The sequence below is a fragment of the Brachyhypopomus gauderio genome, unplaced genomic scaffold (genome assembly GCF_052324685.1).
Source record: "Brachyhypopomus gauderio isolate BG-103 unplaced genomic scaffold, BGAUD_0.2 sc60, whole genome shotgun sequence".
Lineage (NCBI taxonomy): Eukaryota > Metazoa > Chordata > Actinopteri > Gymnotiformes > Hypopomidae > Brachyhypopomus > Brachyhypopomus gauderio.
This window is the reverse complement of record NW_027506881.1, coordinates 383,005-402,919: the sequence shown is the minus strand read 5'-3', so window position 1 is coordinate 402,919 and position 19,915 is coordinate 383,005. Positions and strand designations below refer to the sequence as shown.

The following is a 19,915-nucleotide window of genomic DNA, read 5'->3' as shown; positions in this document are numbered from 1 at the left end:
CACACCCATTCAGATTACACCCATTCAGATTACACCCATTCAGATCACACCCATTCAGATTACACCCATTCAGATTACACCCACTCAGATCACACCCATTCAGATTACACCCATTCAGATTACACCCATTCAGAACACACCCATTCAGATTACACCTATTCAGATTACACCTATTCAGATTACACCTATTCAGATTACACCCATTCAGATTACACCTATTCAGATCACATCCATTCAGATTACACCCATTCAGATCACAGCCAATTAGATTACACCCATTCAGATTACACCAATTCAGATCACATCCATTCAGATTACACCCATTCAGATCACAGCCAATTAGATTACACCCATTCAGATTACACCCACTCAGATCACAGCCAATTAGATTACACCCATTCAGATCACACACATTCAGATTACACCAATTCAGATCACACCCATTCAGATTACACCCATTCAGATCACAGCCAATTAGATTACACCCATTCAGATTATACCAATTCAGAATACACCCACTCAGATCACAGCCAATTAGATTACACCCATTCAGATCACACCCATTCAGATCACACGCATTCAGATTACACCCATTCAGATCACACCCATTCAGATTACACCCATTCAGATCACACCCATTCAGATCACACCCACTCAGATTACACCCATTCAGATTGTACTGCACAGATTTACGCGCTTGAGTTTCAATGGCGAGTTAGAGGTGCCAATAAGTAAACAGAAGGCCATGTGGCGTTTCTTTTTGTTTTAATCGGGTTGATCATACCATGGTGAACTGGACTGCCATCTGTCTCCTGAATGGTAGTGATCATCTCTCCATTTCACGTCTCTTTCAGTTGTCTCCATTTTGTGTCATCCATTGTGAACTGTCTTCCATGTCTCCCCCTGGGCTCTGGAGTCGCTGGAGGTAATTCACCCTCCATTGTGGCTCCTTCAAACCTACAGTGTAGTTTCACACCTTCTTAACTCCTGCTGGTACCGAGCATGTGCCTGATGCCCCTCCCTCATCCTGACCCCGCCCCCTTCTCTCACGCCCCCCCCCCCCCCCCCAGGTAACTATGGCGAGAGCGGCATGGAGGCCTTCAAGGAGCTGGCGGCGGAGGAAAGTCTCTGCATCGCTCACTCCGACAAGATCTACAGCAACGCAGGCGAACGTCACTTTGACCGTCTGCTGAGGAAGCTGCGTGAGCGTCTGCCCAAGGCACGCGTGGTCATCTGCTTCTGCGAGGGCATGACGGTGCGTGGTCTCCTCATGGCCATGCGACGCCGTGGCGTCTCCGGAGAGTTCCTGCTCATTGGGAGGTAAGGAAAGGCTTCTTAGAAGCAGCAAAAACTACATTACCCACAATTCTCAATTGTGGTCCCGCAGGGCTGGGTGAAATGAAACTGTGTTTTTTTGTTCAGTGGGATTGTGTAGTGTTCAGAACTACATTCTGTGGGTTTGCTTCACTGGTGTGTGAGACTTCACCCACTGTGAATGCTTAAATGCCTTTAAATGCTGAGTGAAGAATTTCAGTGTGCAACTTCTCCAGAGACAGCAGTCTAAACTACCCTATAAGTTTCCAGACCACCCACGAAACACTTAAATATGTAGACACACCAGTGTTATATCTGTTACCTTTTCTGTCATCTTCTAAATATTATAATTTCAATGTACTTTAGAACATCATTATGAATAAAGATACATTTATTACATATTAATGACATGCTGAAAACACGTATTCCAAGCACAAAATGAAGCACCTACCACCATAGTTACGGATTTGGCTCTAAAAGCAGAGTCAACCTATCGCTTAGCACACACACACACACACACACACACACACACACACACACACACACACACACACACACACACACACACACACAAGTTTCCAGGGAAACCAGTTGAGATTAAAAATGTTGGGTGCCAACCGAGACGCTTTTCACCACTAATGAATAAGTTGTGATGCAGTGACTGGAACACCGATACAGAGGGGAGAGTGTGTGTGTGTGTGTGTGTGTGTGTGTGTGTGTGTGTGTGTGTGTGTGTGCGTGCGTGTGTGTCCATGTGAGTTGAGCATTTGATTTGAGGTACGCAAAAATGCTGCAAACTGACCATTAAATTTTCAGTTGGGAACGTCTTAGGAAATGCAGTCTGAATGCAGTCTGAATTCAGTCTGAACGCAGTCTGAATGCAGTCAGAACACAGTCTGAATGTAGTCTGAACACATTCTGAAAGCAATCTGAACGCAGTCTGAATACAGTCTGAATGCAGTCTGAATGTTGTCTGAACGCAATCTGAATGTAGTCTGAACGCAGTCTGAACAGTCTGAACACAGTCTGAATGCAGCCTGAATGCAGTCTGAATGTAGTCTGAATGCAGTCTGAATGTAGTCTGAACGCATTCTGAACGTAATCTGAACGTAGTCTGAATGTAGTCTGAACGCAGTCTGAATGCAGTCTGAACACAGTCTGAACACAGTCTGAACGCAGTCTGAAAGATCATCCACAGTGATGCTGTTTCATGCAAGGGTACAATATGTCATAAATGATAATCAATTATTTAAATATGAATAATAAACCACATGAATAACAAACCAAACCAAAGTTACAGACCTGCAAGAGACAGTACTGTTCAGTTGTATAACAAAGAGTCGTATCAAGTCATGGAGTAGTGGTGCGACTCGATGAGCTGAAGTAGTTGGCAGAGCTCTGAGCTCTTTGGATTCATTATCATTGTCACAAATAAAACTGTTAAAGTGTTTTTGTGTCACTCTAAGTCAGCAAACTGATATTTTCAATGCCAGTTTATTGTGATTCCACAGCTGAGGGTATTATGTAAGAGGAAGTGTGTGTAGTTGATTGTCTTGTCTTCTTGAAAAAATTAAAGATCTGTTGGTGTATTGTAAAGAAACAAGAGCACACTGGTAAACTGAACCATAACCTCAAACCACAGAACACACCAACGCTAAATGACCAAATGAAAACAACACAGGAAAACTATACAAACCGCAGGCAAAGATCTAGACATTGTCCTGTCAAAGACATGATGACTAGAAGAGGGATTCGAATGGGCTGATCCACCAGGTGAAAACCACTGGAATAACCCCACACAGGAACACGCCAATATACGTGTTTGTCCAGAACAGCCTGTAGTGTTCAAGGGACATTTTATGGAACAAACCCTAACAAGAGAGAATTTGGGGTATGAAACACTGCAGATATTTCAGACACACCCTGTTTATGATCTACAGAATACTGATAATAAAATATAGATCTAAATACCATATTTATTTCCCTATATGCTCTCTGCAAGTAAATACAAGTTGAAGTCTTTAGGTGTAGTAATAGCTAGTTGTTCAGATTCAGTGTGCTAGAGTTCAGAGCTAGAACAGCACAAGCACCGTCTGCACTGTCCATGTAATTGTGGTCTAGCACTGTATACATTCATATTTGGGCACCTTTAGTGTACAAAGAACATTCAAGACAGGGCACACACATGCATGTGTGTGTGTGTGTGTGTGTGTGTGTGTGTGTGTGTGTTTGGGTTTACCTTATGATGGTATCATAGCACAATACAGGTGTATTTATCATAATCTTGCATGCTAATTTTTGCTGTAGATCTCAAGACAAAAGCCAGTGATATATATCTCCAAAATTTATAGAGAGACGGAGCAAGAAAGAGAGAGAGAGAGAGAGTAGAGAGAATGAGGGAGGGAATTGTAGTGAAAGAGTAGCGTTTGATTATTTGGTACTACTGTTCAGCAGAGATCTTGCAATTATTCTACTGCAGTGAAGTCTGCAAACTGAAGTTGGGTGCTTAGTTAGAAAAATAATGCAACACAGAGAAAGACAAACTAGTCTCTGATACACCAGAACACAGAGAAAGACAAACAAGACTCTCAGAGAGCTGAGATTGCTAAAATATCCAAAACGTAAAAAAGTCGAGATGTTAAAGATTCTTCACATAACACGGTGCTCAAACGAAGAGTTCACAATGTGGAGATAAAAGCAACATGTTTCAGTCTTTCAGTGTCCTACAGTGAACATTTCAGTGTGTGTGTGTGTGTGTGCGTGTGTGAGCGCACGCGAGAGTGTGTGTGGTGACTGCTCTATAGAGATTTTGCAATGGATAAACTACGGAAGCTGAGTAAAACCATTTGTTCACATTTTGAACATTCATTTATAGGCATGTCGGATCATCTCGTCAACAACAGCAATCACACCACATGTCTGACTGAGTCGGAGTCGTATTTGTGTTTAGCGAGACAGTGATTTCAGCGCCACGTGTTGACGGCGTTTGTGAAATGATTAAGAAGAAAAGCGAACTGATTTGAGAAGCCCATCCCTCTCTAAATATAGGAGAATACGTGTATCCGGAGAAGAAGTGGATAAGCTGTATGGAGCATGACTTCATGGCCCTCCTAAACCTCACACACGTGTCAGGTCGAGTCTGGGCGGGACGTGTGTTCAGTGTTAATGAAATCTTTCTCCTCTCGTCTTGCTGAAGCGACTTTCCTTCACAATACTGTCATCTTTGATTAATACCCCACACTCCTTCTCATCCTCTTGTCTGAATGAGACGGAAGCTAGCTCTAGAAAGGAAATAAATGTAAAACATTAAAACTGGGTAAAAAATAAAATTGTCCAGATACTGACTGTGGTTTTCACAGAGATCGCAAGTTGTGTGTAGCTCCTGCTTTTTTAAACATCTCACAACATCAACAAATAAGTGTGGTTCCAAATATCAAGGGGGTTTTAATTGAATACCAATTAAATTCAGATATGGCGTAATTGGGCAGGTTGGGTGTGACATGTTGACGTCTAACGTGTCTAAAACTACAAGAACAACAGACCATATCGCCTCCACGTAAAAACAAAACCCACACTAATGTTAAAATATTACCTAAAAAAGGTCATGAATCATTCGCAGGAGAAATGCAAGTTGCTCCTAAATTTAATTTACCATAATTTCAACACACTTCTGAATTTTTAGTAATCTTAAAGTTACTTTCAACCGCGGCATTTTATCAGACGGTTCTCCAAATATCGTGTCTGTTTTGGCCGTAGTCAGATTTTTCTGAAATATTTTGTATTTGTCTATGTTTCTCCTTGATCTATTTTCTAATTATATTCTCCAAATTTCCCATTAAAAATGAAAGATTGCCGTCAGCTTCAGTTTGTAATTAGCGTTGTGCCCCTCTGCTCAGGCAGATATTGCAAAAATGTGTTTGCATAATCCATCATTATCAGCCGTTATCCTGTTGTTTTCTATTAATCAGTGGTGTAAAGTGTAGGTCTCATTATTGGCACAGTTACTGTTTATTTAAGTGGACTGTGTGGTAGTGGTGCAGTGTGTGTGTGTGTGTGTGTGTGTGTGTGTGTGTGTGTGTGTGTGTGTGTGTGTGTTTCACTCACTCTGTGGGGACAGCATGTGACATTTTTACATTGCGAGGACATTGTGCCAGTCCGATGGTAAAAACGCTAAACACAGAAAATGTTGCGGTTCATTTGAAAAAGAAAAGTCTGAAGAGTTGTGGTTACTGGAAGTGAACGTTAAGGTTGTGTTTAGGCGAGGACAAGACCGTGTTTAGCAACTGTACTAAGCTACATCGTGATATAGAAAAAATACAATTAAGGTAGCAGTGCCCGTGCACACGTGTGGGTTGTCAGATTGGCCAAGGCGGGGGAAGTTTAGACTAGATGCGGTCAAAGGAGTTGTGGAACAGACCCTTTACTGAACAGATCCCAGCCAGTGACACGGGCGACAGCCTTCTGGGGTCTTACCTTCTGGTAGTACTCAGTGATAACTGATGGTGTCCATAACAGTAACTAAACTATGGTGCTGGTTCACTCTCTTTGGAACTGGTTCACTCTCTTTGGAACTGGTTCACTCTCACTGGGACTGGTTCACTCTCACTGGGACTGGTTCACTCTCACTGGAACTGGTTCACTCTCACTGGGACTGGTTCACTCTCACTGGGACTGGTTCACTCTCACTGGAACTGGTTCACTCTCACTGGGACTGGTTCACTCTCACTGGGACTGGTTCACTCTCACTGGAACTGGTTCACTCTCACTGGGACTGGTTCACTCTCACTGGGACTGGTTCACTCTCACTGGGACTGGTTCACTCTCACTGGAACTGGTTCACTCTCACTGGGACTGGTTCACTCTCACTGGGACTGGTTCACTCTCACTGGGACTGGTTCCCAATCTAGTTTCCTTTTTCTCAGCCTCATCAGCCTTTTATAAGTAGCTACCTATCAGTTTTATCTTCATCTCTTATGGATCTGCAGTAAATAAAAACACTGTGTGACAGCCACTGGCTCGCGTGGTCCGTGAGTCAGCCAGTCAGGCTTCTAATGAATCGATCGCGTCTGTGTGTATTTTGCATTTAGCAGAAAGATCCAAAGGTTTGGCTCATCTCCAGTTCTGGAGTATCCCGCCTGCAGGACTCTTAATTTGCCTGCCGTGCTGCCAAATCTTCCGGATCCTGCAGTGTGTCGGTCCTGCAGGGTGTCGGTTCTGCAGAGTGTCGGTCCTGCGGTGTGTCCTGTAGTGTGTTGGTCCTGCGGTGTGTCGGTCCTACAGTGTGTCGGTCCTGCGGTGTGTCGGTCATGCGGTGTGTCGGTCCTGCAGTGTGTCGGTCCTGTGGTGTGTCTGTCCTGCGGTGTGTCCTGCGGTGTGTCTGTCCTGCAGTGTGTCGGTCCTGCAGTGTGTCTGTCCTGCGGTGTGTTGGTCCTGAGGTGTGTCGGTCCTGTGGTGTGTCTGTCCTGCGGTGTGTCGGTCCTGCGGTGTGTCCTGTGGTGTGTCGGTCTTGCGGTGTGTCCTGCGGTGTGTCGGTCCTGCGGTGTGTCTGTCCTGCGGTGTGTTGGTCCTGCGGTGTGTCCTGCGGTGTGTCGGTCCTGCGGTGTGTCAGTCCTGCAGTGTGTCGGTCCTGCGGTGTGTCTGTCCTGCGGTGTGTCGGTCCTGCGGTGTGTCCTGCGGTGTGTCGGTCCTGCGGTGTGTTGGTCCTGTGGTGTGTCCTGCGGTGTGTCGGTCCTGCGGTGTGTCGGTCCTGCGGTGTGTCTGTCCTGTGCTGTGTGGGTCCTGCACTGGTCCTGCCAACGCTGGTGGTGACACTGCAGACCCTTGTAGGGGTTTTGAGCAGTGAGGTCCAAGTCTCACGGATGATCCTGTGGCCGTCCTTAAGTCCCGCAGACGATTGGGGGAGGGGGGAGGGGGGGAGTGTAGTCGTCTCATTCTCTTGCTTCCGTTTGTGCGTTCTGAATTATGATGGGTGGATGAGTTCGGAAAGACCCCCAGAGGCTCTGGAGAGACCGGACTCACCTTCCTGAACATATTTATTTCGCTTGCTCCGTATTTTGAATACATTAGAGGAGATATTAGTCACAAGGGCAGCAAGAGAGATGGCGATAGAACAAGAGAGAGGTGGCGATGGAGAGAACAAGAGAGAGGTGGGAGGGAGAATTATGTGAGGACGTGGGTGGAAGGTTCTTAACCCCAATGGTGTAAAAATCTTGTCAGAGAGTGTGAAAGAAAGAGAGATTTTATATATATATTTTATTTCTATTATATTCTCAGTCCTTTTGAAACAACTGCTTTGTCTACCGAGACAGATTCTGAAGTGCTACTCAGAAGGAATACCAGTTTATGTAACTTAGCTTAATTAGGTTCAATATTTGTTGTGTTCTGGTCTCAGTGAAAGAGTGTAAAGTGTGTGCATGTGTCAACGTGTATTTATCTCCTTGTTGGGACCAAATGTCTTGTCTAGAAATAGGAGCACCAGTCGGTCTATGTACCATGGCAGAATCTCCAACTAAAAACATGACGTTTCCACCCACGGTTGGACCAAAACGTCTCCTGAAGACAGGAAAACTGGACATGGTATGGATAGCTTTTATCTGAAAGGACTGTGAGAAGATCCCCCTGGTTATGAGGTCATGGTTAGTGTTAGCTTTAGGTGTGGGAATACTGCTATTTAGCTCCTTCTAAGGCAGTAATAATAGTGTGTGCATTGGTGATTGTGTGTGTGTGTGCGTGCGTGTGTGCATGCGAGCGTGTGTGTGTGTGTGTGTGTGTGTGACCCCAGACTGGGAGGTATAGCAGGACTATAGCAGACTGTCCAGTGCATTGAACCCCAGTGCAGCAGCATGATGATGATGAGCAGATCCAGCTGGACTCCTTGTTCCTCCTGGACCTCCAGACCTTCACGCCACTCAGATGTGCTGAGATGTGGCGGAGGGTGACTGGATGTTCAGGCGTTGAGGCGAACGGGCAGGGCCACAGATGGGGAGGGACAGGGAAGAGCGGCGTGGTGCAGGAGCGCGAGACAGGATACCGGGGCTGGCTTTGAGATGGACAGATAAAAGGGAGGGAGAGAGAGAGAGAGAGAGAGAGAGAGAGAGAGAGAGAGAGAGGGCATGAAGGAGGTAGCTCCTGAAAATCAGGGCCAAACTGGAAGCTAACTGGAGTAGCATGAATTAGTAAAGACCTCTGGATAAGCTTAAATGGCCATCAGCCGAAGCTCCACCCCAACACAGAAACGTCCTCTCTGGAGGACGACAGGAAGGAGGACGACAGCGAAAGATCTGGGCGAGGGGGGAGAAGATCTGGAGAACATGAAGACCCCAGAGGAGAAAGACGAGAGAACGTCTGGGGGAGGAGCCAAAAGAACCCATGGTCGTGTGATTTAGCCCACTCTAAATGTCAGCAAACCTCAGTGTGTCTCCAGAATATCTGTGACACTCCTCAAAGTCCAGCCCAGGTTTTATCTTTATGTAGGAGTCAGGTGACAAAATAGCCAAACAGTTACATTAATCATTTAACCACCTACAAACATTTGCAAAATTCAGGACTGGATTAGAGGACTAACTTCAAAAGTCCTTTTCAAATTTTAAATGTTAAAATGTTAAAACCTTGTCAGTACAGTTCTACACAGCAAGTCGTCAATATTGCATGTAATGAACACAATGAACATGATAATACAACCCAAAAAAGGGACGTTTGTCTGGTCTTGAATCTTCACACTGGTGCAGTCCAGAACCTGATCCTCTCTTCATCCATTATACATAGAAATAAATGGAACACTGTCAAGCCGAGCTGACTCTAATCTCTAATCTCTAATCTCGCTAATCTCTGACATTTTCTGCTCCGCCAAGGAGAGCCGTTTAGGTTGCTGTGCTTAATGCTCCAAGCTGCTGGAGGTAATTTTGTCAGTTACACGCTTCGAGAGATATCGCACTGAGAGATATCGCAAGGAGAGATCACAATGAGATATCGCATTGAATATCGCACTGAGAGATATCGCACTGAGAGATATCGCACTGAGAGATCAGGGAGAAAGGCCAGTGGAGAGAGGACATTAGGAGGCCATGCAAAGAAAATGTAATGCCACTTCAGCGTGTGTGTGTGTGTGTGTGTGTGTGTGTGTGTTTGAACAAGGGTGTATGAGAGAGAACGGGACAGAGAGAAGGATGTGAACCACATATATTTCATTTAAAGCAGTTAAAGTCAAAGAAATACAAATGAAAACATCTCACAGACGTCTACTCAGATGCCTTCTAAAAGTCACTCATGCAGCCCTATCAAGATAATCAGCTAATGCAGATTGTTTCACTGCCAGTGTCTATATCTTCACTACAGAATGCTAGGTGGTTTAAAGAGACATCAGAGTATAAGACCTCTCTCTCCCTCTTTCTCTCCCTTCCTCTCTCTCTCTCTCTGTCTTCCACTCTCCCTCCCTCTCTCTCCCTCTTCCTTTCTCTCTCTCTCAGTGATGGCTGGGCTGACCGTGATGAAGTAGTTGAAGGCTACGAGCAGGAGGCAGATGGAGGGATCACCATGAAATTGCAGACGGAGGAAGTGAGGTCATTTAATGACTACTTCCTGAAGCTGCGCCTGGACACCAACAAGCGGAACCCATGGTTCACAGAGTTCTGGCAGTATCGCTTCCAGTGCCGAATCCCTGGGCACCCGCAAGAGAACCCAAACTACCAGAAAGTCTGTACAGGTAAAGCAATTCACAGACCTGACCCTTACACCATGACACCATGACGCCATGACGCCATGACACCACCATGACTGAACTGCATTCCGCACCCCTGTTAGGGTTAAATACGTTAACGACTCTTCCTTGTCCTGTGTTTGGATAAAAGCAAATGGCTTCCAAATGCAGGCGTAGTCTCGGTCATCGTCTGTCAGTAGTGTCAGTAGTGTCAGCAGTGTCAGTAGGGTCAGTAATGTCAGCAGTGTCAGTAGTGTCAGTAATGTCAGTAGTGTCAGCAATGTCAGTAGTGTCAGTAGTGTCAGCATTGTCAGCAATGTCAGTAGTGTCAGTAGTGTCAGTAATTCAGTAGTGTCAGTAGTGTCAGCAATGTCAGTAGTGTCAGTAATTCAGTAGTGTCAGTAGTGTCAGCAATGTCAGTAGTGTCAGCAATGTCAGTAGTGTCAGCAGTGTCAGCAATGTCAGTAGTGTCAGTAGTGTCAGCAATGTCAGTAGTGTCAGTAATTCAGTAGTGTCAGTAGTGTCAGCAGTGTCAGCAATGTCAGTAGTGTCAGCAGTGTCAGTAGTGTCAGTAATTCAGTAGTGTCAGTAGTGTCAGCAGTGTCAGCAATGTCAGTAGTGTCAGCAATGTCAGTAGTGTCAGCAGTGTCAGTAATTCAGTAGTGTCAGTAGTGTCAGCAGTGTCAGCAATGTCAGTAGTGTCAGCAATGTCAGTAGTGTCAGCAGTGTCAGCAGTGTCAGCAGTGTCAGCAATGTCAGTAGTGTCAGTAATTCAGTAGTGTCAGTAGTGTCAGCAATGTGAGTAGTGTCAGTAATTCAGTAGTATCAGTAGTGTCAGTAGTGTCAGCAATGTCAGTAGTGTCAGTAATTCAGTAGTGTCAGCAGTGTCAGTAGTGTCAGCAATGTCAGCAGTGTCAGTAGTGTCAGCAATGTCAGTAGTGTCAGTAGTGTCAGCAATGTAGTAGTGTCAGTAATTCAGTAGTGTCAGTAGTGTCAGCAGTGTCAGCAATGTCAGTAGTGTCAGCAATGTCAGTAGTGTCAGCAGTGTCAGCAATGTCAGTAGTGTCAGTAATGTCAGCAATGTCAGTAGTGTCAGTAGTGATCTCCCACAATGCAATGCTCCCGTTGTTCAACTGTTCTCTGTTGCTGGAAGTGGTTGCTGGTTGGAGAGAGATGTGGTGATGTCATGAGTTGTTCACAGACGCCTGCTCTAGATAAGTACTCTACAGTGGCAGCAGCCCTTACGTGAGGTTGCAGTGACGTTGGAAGGCATCTGAAGTGGTTCCTGGCTGCCTTAGAGCCCTTTTAAGCTGTGAAAGACATTCGCGTAACACACACGAAGCAGGTGCTGTTCACTTTAGCGAGAAAACAGTGGGAGGAAATTCATACAATGCAAATAGATTCATTAAGCATAAATCCTAACAATTGAACAAAGCCATTCTGATATAAACCACTCAGTGTTGATTTTAAGAGCTTTCCCTGATTATATTAGCACTTTGTCATGGGCTCTGGTCACATGATGCACTGGTATTCACACGTCGCCTCGACTGGTCGATAGAAAAGGCAGCAGACTCTCTTCAGTCACCTAGCTTATTTGTTTCTCCCTGTGGGATCTGTGACACACTCCTAGCGAGCGTTTAAATAAAAAGTCCCTCCGTTCGGGCCTTCATTGAGGTGGAATATGTCAGACCATCTAATCTCTATTGTGGGTTGGACTGAAAGCACAAAAGAAGCCTGGTGCACAAGGAACACACATCACTCTGTGTGTGTGTGTGTGTGTGTGTGTGTGTGTGTGTGTGTGCGCATATCAGCGTAAGAAAGTGTGATGACCACTGTGTGTGTGTGTCAGCATGAGTTTGAGAATGTGTGATGATGACCACTGTGATTTGTCTGCATGCTCACAACTGTCACTCAGCATGTGTGCCATTTTGTGTGTGTGTGTGTGCGTGCGTGCGTGCGTGTGTGTGTGTGTGTGTGTGTGTGTGTGTGTGTGTGTAGCTCTCAGTCAATAAGGCAAATTTAGGAAATGTTTCATCTTGTTTTGTTTGCAGTGTAAATGTGTGTGGAGATGAACACGTGACTGTAGAGTCCTGAGTAACGGACACACCCACTGACACACCCACTGACACACCTGAGTGATGGACACACCCACTGACACACCCACTTCACTTCTGCAACTTCACACCCACAACTTCACCTGTTTCTGTCTAATATCCATTAAGAGTGTCTGGTCACTACTAACATCGACTAAATAAACCCCTAGATTAGAATTTTACTGTAGATTCAGTATAATTCTAATTATGTTTATATGCATAAATATGTAAACATTAAATAATGCAATTATGCCAGAATCTTGCAGCTGAATCAACCAAGGCCAGTGGATATTATGAGTTTATAGTGATCTGATCTAGAAGATTGGGTGGTGTTGGGTAGTGTTGGGTGCTGATGGGTGGTGTTGGGTGGTGTTGGGTGCTGATGGGTGGTGTTGGGTGGTGTTGGGTGCTGATGGGTGGTGTTGGGTAGTGTTGGGTGCTGATGGGTGCTGATGGGTAGTGTTGGGTGCTGATGGGTGGTGTTGGGTGGTGTTGGGTGCTGATGGGTGGTGTTGGGTGGTGTTGGGTGCTGATGGGTGGTGTTGGGTGGTGTTGGGTGCTGATGGGTGGTGTTGGGTAGTGTTGGGTGCTGATGGGTGGTGTTGGGTGCTGACGGGTGGTGTTGGGTGGTGTTGGGTGCTGATGGGTGGTATTTTATAAAAGCATCTTTCCCCCAAATGACAGTAGCTGCTTTCACAGGAAACGAGAACTTGGGCGACAACTACGTGCAGGACAGTAAGATGGGGTTCGTGATCAACGCCATCTACGCCATGGCGTACGGTCTCCACGCCATGCACCGTGACATGTGTGCGGGCCACTGGGGGCTGTGTGAGGCCATGGAGCCCATCGACGGCAGCAGGCTGCTGGACTACATCCTCAAAGCCTCCTTCACCGGGGTCTCCGGGGAGGAGGTGTACTTCGACGAGAACGGAGACTCGCCCGGCAGGTAGGCGGAGAAAGGGGCGGGGTAGATGCATGGGCAGGGCTTCACGGGTCTGCACCGTATTGCTGTAGCTCGCTATGTGCATGGCAGCTCTTACACACAGTTTAAACATGGACGTGATGCAGTGGACCACACACACACACACACACACACACACACACACACGTGCATGTCTGAGTGTAATGGATGTAGAGTGGGACGGATTGTCTGTCTGTGACTGCAGTCCTGTTGCTGCTTGAATATCTTGGACACGCCCCTCTCGGACAAGCCCCTCCCCCCAACACCATCACATATGCACCCACATAGACAATGACAGGCTAGAGTCACACCGCTGACATCAGCACTACTGCTGTTATGTGCAGGGAAGTGTGCATGGCTGGACTGGTGTGTGTGTGTGTGTGTGTGTGTGTGTGTGTGTGTGTGTGTGTGTGTGTGTGTGTGTGCACGTGCTGCTGAGGGTCGTCACAGTGGCGCGTTTACTAAGAGGTGCATTATGGGAAGTGTGAGAGGGCGAGTTCATAGTGTTGAACCTGAGTGCTCATAGATGCCCCAGATGTTTAGGAAGAGATCTGTTCAAGGAGACATCTCTTACACTTACCCTTTCTCTGTTCCTCCTCCCTCTCTCCCTCTCTCTCTCCCTCTCTCCCTCTCTACCTCTACCTCTCTCCCTCTCTCCTAGGTATGACATCATGAATCTGCAGTATGTGGAGGAGATTGGTCGCTATGACTACATCAATGTGGGCTCGTGGCATGAGGGCGTCTTGAGCATCGATGACTTCAAGCTGATGACCAACCGTAGTGAGATGGTGCGCTCCGTGTGCAGCGAGCCATGCTCCCGAGGCCAGATCAAGGTGCGCTCGCCCCGCACGCCACACACACGCCACACACACGCCCCGCTCGCCACACACACACCACACACATGCCACACACACGCCACACACACACCACACACACGCCCTGCTTGCCACACACACGCCACACACACGCCCCGTTCACCACACACACTCCGCACACACGCCACACACACACCACACACACGCCCCGCTCGCCACACACACACACCACACACACGCCCCTCTCACCACACACACACCACACACACGCCACACACACACCACACACGCCCCGCTTGCCACACACACGCCACACACACGCCCCGCTCGCCACACACACGCCACACACACGCCACACACACGCCCTGCTTGCCACACACACGCCACACACACCACACACACGCCACACACACGCCCCGCTCACCACACACACATCACACACACACCCCACACACGTCACACACACCACACACACACCACACACACGCCACACACGCCCTACATGCCCCCGCACAAGAAACACGCCCCACACATGTCCTGCACGCCACACAAGCCCCACGTGCCCCATACACGCCCCCATACACACCACACACGCCCCACACGAGAAACACGCCCCACACGAGAAACTCATGAAGGTTTGCGCTGTGTTCTGTTTGAGATTCACAGAGCCAGAGGGTTAGCTGAGCAACGGCCTTTCATATGTAACAATAATAATAATAAAAAGACCTCCAGAAAGCTGTACGTGTGTGATGAGACAGATCACTCCTCTCTCAGGACCGCAGTGATCTACTTAAGTGAAACCTTAAGTGAAACCTTAAGTGAAACAAATGTGATGTGACCCACTTAACCCATGATCCCATACGAGTGCATTTAAAGGTGGTGACCTCTGACCCTGCAGGTGATCCGGAAAGGGGAGGTCAGCTGCTGCTGGATCTGCACGACCTGCAAGGACAACGAGTTTGTGCAGGACGAGTTCACCTGCACGGCCTGTGAGCTGGGCTGGTGGCCCGACCAGGAACTGGCAGGTCAGAACTTCAGCCTGCGTGACCTTTAGTGTCCCCCCCCCCCCCCCCCCCCCCACCAGTCACGCTGTGTGTCTGTTGGTCTACTTTACCCCCACGTTCATTCCACAGCCTGAAGGTAAACGCCTGCCGACTTGTAATTGGAAACCAGAAAAAGACGCTGATGACACTGGAAAACAAAACAAGCCCCTAGTGTCTGTATGTGGGGCCCGTCTGTCTGCCCGCGTGGAGCTGCGTGTTGTTTTGACAGTTCAGGCATGGACCGGAGCGTACCCGCTCCTCTCCAGAACCCCATTAGCACGCAGCACACCGGCCCGCGGGCCAGCCGGGGAATTCTGATTAGAGATGCAGACGGTGATCCGGTGGGTGGGGGGTGAACAGGTGAACATACACAAGACGGGACGGGAGGGCACAGCACCAGCTGACGTGCTGCAGGTCCGTCGGGCTTGTTTTCATGAATCTTTATTATCATAGTCAACATTGCCAGGCGGTGCTGTATGGCATACAGAGCACCAGAGGCTCAGACTCCATCTGTGAGTCCTGCTCACTGTTCTGGTCTTCCTCACCATTCAGGTCTTCATCACTGTTCAGGTCTTCATCACCATTCATGTCTTCCTCACTGTTCACGTTATTCTTTCTGCTCACAATGTCTCAACGTTTCTCTTCCTGTCTCGCGTTGTTCTCCAGGATGCCAGCCCCTCCCTCTCAAATACCTGGAGTGGAGCAGCGTGGAGTCCATCGTGGCCGTCGTCTTCTCCTGCCTGGGCATCTTGGTGACGCTCTTCGTCACGCTGGTGTTCGTGCAGTACCGCGACACGCCGGTGGTGAAGTCCTCCAGCCGTGAGCTCTGCTACATCATCCTGGCGGGGATCTTCCTGGGTTACATCTGCCCGTTCACGCTGATCGCGCGGCCCACCATGGCCTCCTGCTACCTCCAGCGCCTCCTGGTGGGCCTCTCGTCCGCCATGTGCTACTCGGCCCTGGTCACCAAGACCAACCGCATCGCCCGCATCCTGGCCGGCAGCAAGAAGAAGATCTGCACGCGTAAGCCGCGCTTCATGAGCGCCTGGGCCCAGGTGGTCATCGCCTCCGTGCTCATCGGCCTGCAGCTGGCCCTGGAGGTGGCGCTGGTGGTTCTGGAGCCCCCGCAGCCCGTCAAGTCCCACCCCAGCATCCGGGAGGTCTATCTGATCTGCAACACCAGCAACCTGGGCGTGGTGGCCCCGCTGGGCTACAACGGCCTGCTGATCATGAGCTGCACCTACTACGCCTTCAAGACGCGCAACGTGCCGGCCAACTTCAACGAGGCCAAGTACATCGCCTTCACCATGTACACCACCTGCATCATCTGGCTGGCCTTCGTGCCCATCTACTTCGGCTCCGACTACAAGATCATCACCACCTCCTTCTCCGTCAGCCTGAGCGTCACGGTGGCCCTGGGCTGCATGTTCACGCCCAAGATGTACATCATCATCGCCAAGCCCGAGCGAAACGTGCGCAGCGCCTTCACCACGTCGGACGTCGTGCGCATGCACGTGGGCGACGGGAAGGCGGCCGTGGCTGCGGCCAATCAGAGCAGCTTCCTCAACATGTTCCGCAGGAAGAAGGACAACAGTAACGCCAGCAGCAGCACCAAGTGAGTGACAGCGCACGCAGCCAATCACAACACGGGAACACGTGAACGTACACGGTATCCGTCGTGCTACGTTTTCCACACACTGTGAGACGTGTTCTCAACGCAGATTAAGCCATAATCTAACACATAACGTCAGTTAAGACATAATGTAATTATACGTTTTAATGGACTGGGATTAATCTGTGAGGCGACAACCTCCCCGTTTAAAATGATGAAGGTCTTTCTCTCAGGTGTTTGTCAACACGCCGGATCACGCAGGTCACGCGTGTGTCCTTGCTAGCACATGTATGTGTATGTGTTCTCTCTGACGCTAGCTCTGCCATGTCTCTCTCCCCGCTGCCAACCGGAGTATGTACGTAGCGTTTAATTAGCGCCAGGCAGCTCACTGCTGCCTGCTGTCTGTCCCGAGCTCCCCTCCAACAACCTAATTCCCCATCAAACCACCAGCTTGCGTGGTCCCCCCCCCCCCCCCCAATATTAACCCACATCTCAGCCCCCCCCCCCCCCCATCACCCTCATACTCCCACTTTTTTTTACTAAGGAAAAAAAAAAAAACGAATTAACCCAATTACCCAGAGTGCCGCTTGTCCGCTCCCCACCCTAGCTCCCGGAGACGCTGTGGGCTCCGTGGACGCTCCGTCTCCATCGTGCTCCGCCTAGCGGGACTACGCCCTCGGTGCTAAACCTGGACACGGAGCGCCACGGGGCTCTGAACGCGCGGGGGGGAATTCCATGAAGGCCTGTGTTCATTTCTGCATGACGCACGGCACAGAGGGGGCGGAGACGCCCGGCGCTCATAATGTCCTCCTAACACAGTCATTATGAACCGGAGCGGCAGCATGCGCTAACCCAGTTCTGAACGCGCCACTCGGGCCCTAGCGAGGGAGGCCGACGGCGTAGCGACGGTTTAGGGATGCAGGAATGATGCTGTGCTGTGATACTGATCATGTTCTGATGATGTTGTTGTGTCTGTGTGTCTGTGTGTTGCTGCGTGGCCACGTGGGAATAACAATGGCTCTCTGTCTCACTCATAGTCCTAATGGAAAGTCTGTGTCATGGTCTGAACCAGGTGCCCCGCCCCAGGGGAGGGGCTCCAGCGTCTTCCACAGACTGTCTGTGCATGTGAGGAAGCAAACACTCACCCAGAGTCAGACGGCGGTCATACGACCCCTAACTAACGCCTCCCCACACCCCGACTACCGCCCTGGCCTCAACACAGATCGCAACGGCTCGCAACCCGACGACAAAGCTCTCTACAACCTCAGTGAGGAAGAGGAGGAGGGGGGGGCGCACCCCCGCAGCCTGCATGGAACAGCCTATGACAGCAGGCAGCCACTCACCTGTTCACCTGCTCGCCTGACGAGCCGTACCACTGATCGTCTGGACAGGGGACAAGTGGACACTCTAAGCTCTAACATTACCGCTTTTGATGAATTAGTAAATGCCGCTGGCAAAAGAGCAAGCCCCGCCTACAGTTCATTAGCCAATCAGCTGCCTCTGCCCCTGCAGGGGGGAACGTTGTGTGAGGAGGGCTCTGAGATGGAGGCTCTCGACCTCATTCACGGCTTTATGTATGACAGCGCTGTACAAGAGGAGGAAGAGGAGGAGGGTGGTGAGGAAGAGCTGGCTCAGAGCAAGCTTACTCTCCTAACCCCGCCTTCACCCTTCAGGGATTCGCTGCGATCAGGTCTGTCCATCCCCGGGTCACCGGCCTCCAACGACAACCCAAGCCCCTCCCAGGAAGTGACCTATGCTCCCAAACAGAGCTCCTTTACACTGTGAGAGCAGGTGCTCAGGACACAGGAAACAGACGTCTCCCGCTTCTCTGATTGGTCTTTACGCTTTTCAATCAAACCGGTGATGACTGCAGGATAGCAGTCGTTCACTTACATGGCTTTCTCTCCATTTCTGTCAAGAACACAACATTGGTCAAAGGAAGGAGAGGGACACAGAAATAAAGGAATGGAATATCCACTCTGGATTCTTGTTCTTCAGGGCTGTTCTAGCGGTTTCTGTTTTCCAAAATTGTTGCTGTGCCAAACCTCACTAGCTAATGTTATATAACCAGACTACACGCCTGCTGCTTCACTGTACAGCTGTCTGCAGGAATACGGACAACAGAGCAACAGACCTGCGTTTGGGAGAACGCTGTGTGTGCGGTTCATGTAGCCTCACATCGTCATTCATTTAGCTCAAAATGAAACTTGTTGACAGAGCTGAAAGATTATTGGATATTCAGTGCAAACATAGACAGTGCTGTAGAGTTGTGTAGATGCTGCAGTTAAAGGAATATGTTCACTCGCACACACACATACACTTGTACACACACACACACACAAAATACCAGGTCCAATGCACGCAGCTACACACACACACACACACACACTAAAAGCATAAAGAGTGTTAGAGCACTCTGGTTAGGAGTGAGTGCTTTTCTGTAGAACATGCCAACTATCAGCTTCTCTCGTATTGCGCTGTGCACAGGTCAGTATGTGCACCTGCGTTTACAACATGAGTCACAAATGTTGATTTTAGCACTTATCTGGGAGGTTATGTTGAGAAAGAGAAAGACTGTATTGTTAAGCAAGTAGTTAAATAGTATTTTAGTCTAAATGAAACATTTTTCTCTGTATTGCCAAGGTTGCTACATCAAAAAGGGAGCAGTCTTCTTCACAGGTCTATTTTTGTCTCATGAGAGAGTTAATCCTTGAAAATGGAGGAAAATGTTTTTCAGATGTTTGTATACTGTTGACCATCTATTGTTTTTGCCCACACAGATGGTGTATTTGTACTTCTGTTAAATGTTTCTATCAGAACGTGAGAAGATTTCTAAGTTTTAAATGCGTCCTATAACTCTTTTTGTGAAGAGTGATGTACATTACGTTAAATCTGGGATATGTTTAGAGGCTTCTCCAAACCATCTCTATTCTCTTTGAACTTTTTACTTTTTAAGCTTTATCTATGGGTAGTTGCTTAAAGTGGTAACTCGTAGCATTTACAAGTGAATCTTGTGTAGGATTATGAATTTGCAATAGTCATTGCTCAATTTACTCTGCGTTTCATATACTATTACTAGAATGCGACCTTAACTAGCTAATATATAGCCGTTATTATTGTAATAAGTATTGTAAATTGTAATATTAAGTCTTTTGTGCAAGTTGTTTGAAAATGAATCATTTGTTAAATGTAAATGACATGACCTATCACCTGTTTACATAGAAATGAAGAAACCCGATCTTTTTGCCAGGACAAATCATGCTGTAAAAATAAATATTTTGTATCTAAGGTACTGTGCTACATTACTGTTTTAGCTGTGAGAGATCATTGCTGGTCCAGGGCAGCCCGGTACAGCCCGGTACAGCCCGGTACAGCCCGGTAC

At 48.2% G+C, this 19,915-nt stretch overlaps 1 protein-coding gene across 3 annotated transcripts in view; it reads left to right on the top strand.

Annotated features, from left to right (window-relative positions):
• The window catches only part of grm1a (glutamate receptor, metabotropic 1a), a 25,458-nt gene extending 5,643 nt beyond the window's left edge, over window positions 1–19,815 (top strand). For 2 of the 3 annotated variants that reach the window (XM_076988162.1, XM_076988163.1), the window contains exons 3-9: window positions 1,071–1,320; window positions 9,780–10,015; window positions 12,802–13,048; window positions 13,725–13,896; window positions 14,777–14,903; window positions 15,588–16,536; window positions 17,571–19,815. In XM_076988162.1, the coding sequence (XP_076844277.1) occupies window positions 1,071–1,320; window positions 9,780–10,015; window positions 12,802–13,048; window positions 13,725–13,896; window positions 14,777–14,903; window positions 15,588–16,536; window positions 17,571–18,318 (2,729 nt within the window). In that variant the 3' untranslated portion in view covers window positions 18,319–19,815. The remainder of the gene's footprint in view (window positions 1–1,070; window positions 1,321–9,779; window positions 10,016–12,801; window positions 13,049–13,724; window positions 13,897–14,776; window positions 14,904–15,587; window positions 16,537–17,570) is intronic. The other variant, XM_076988164.1, reaches the window with a different exon arrangement.
• Window positions 19,816–19,915: the final 100 nt, after the last annotated feature.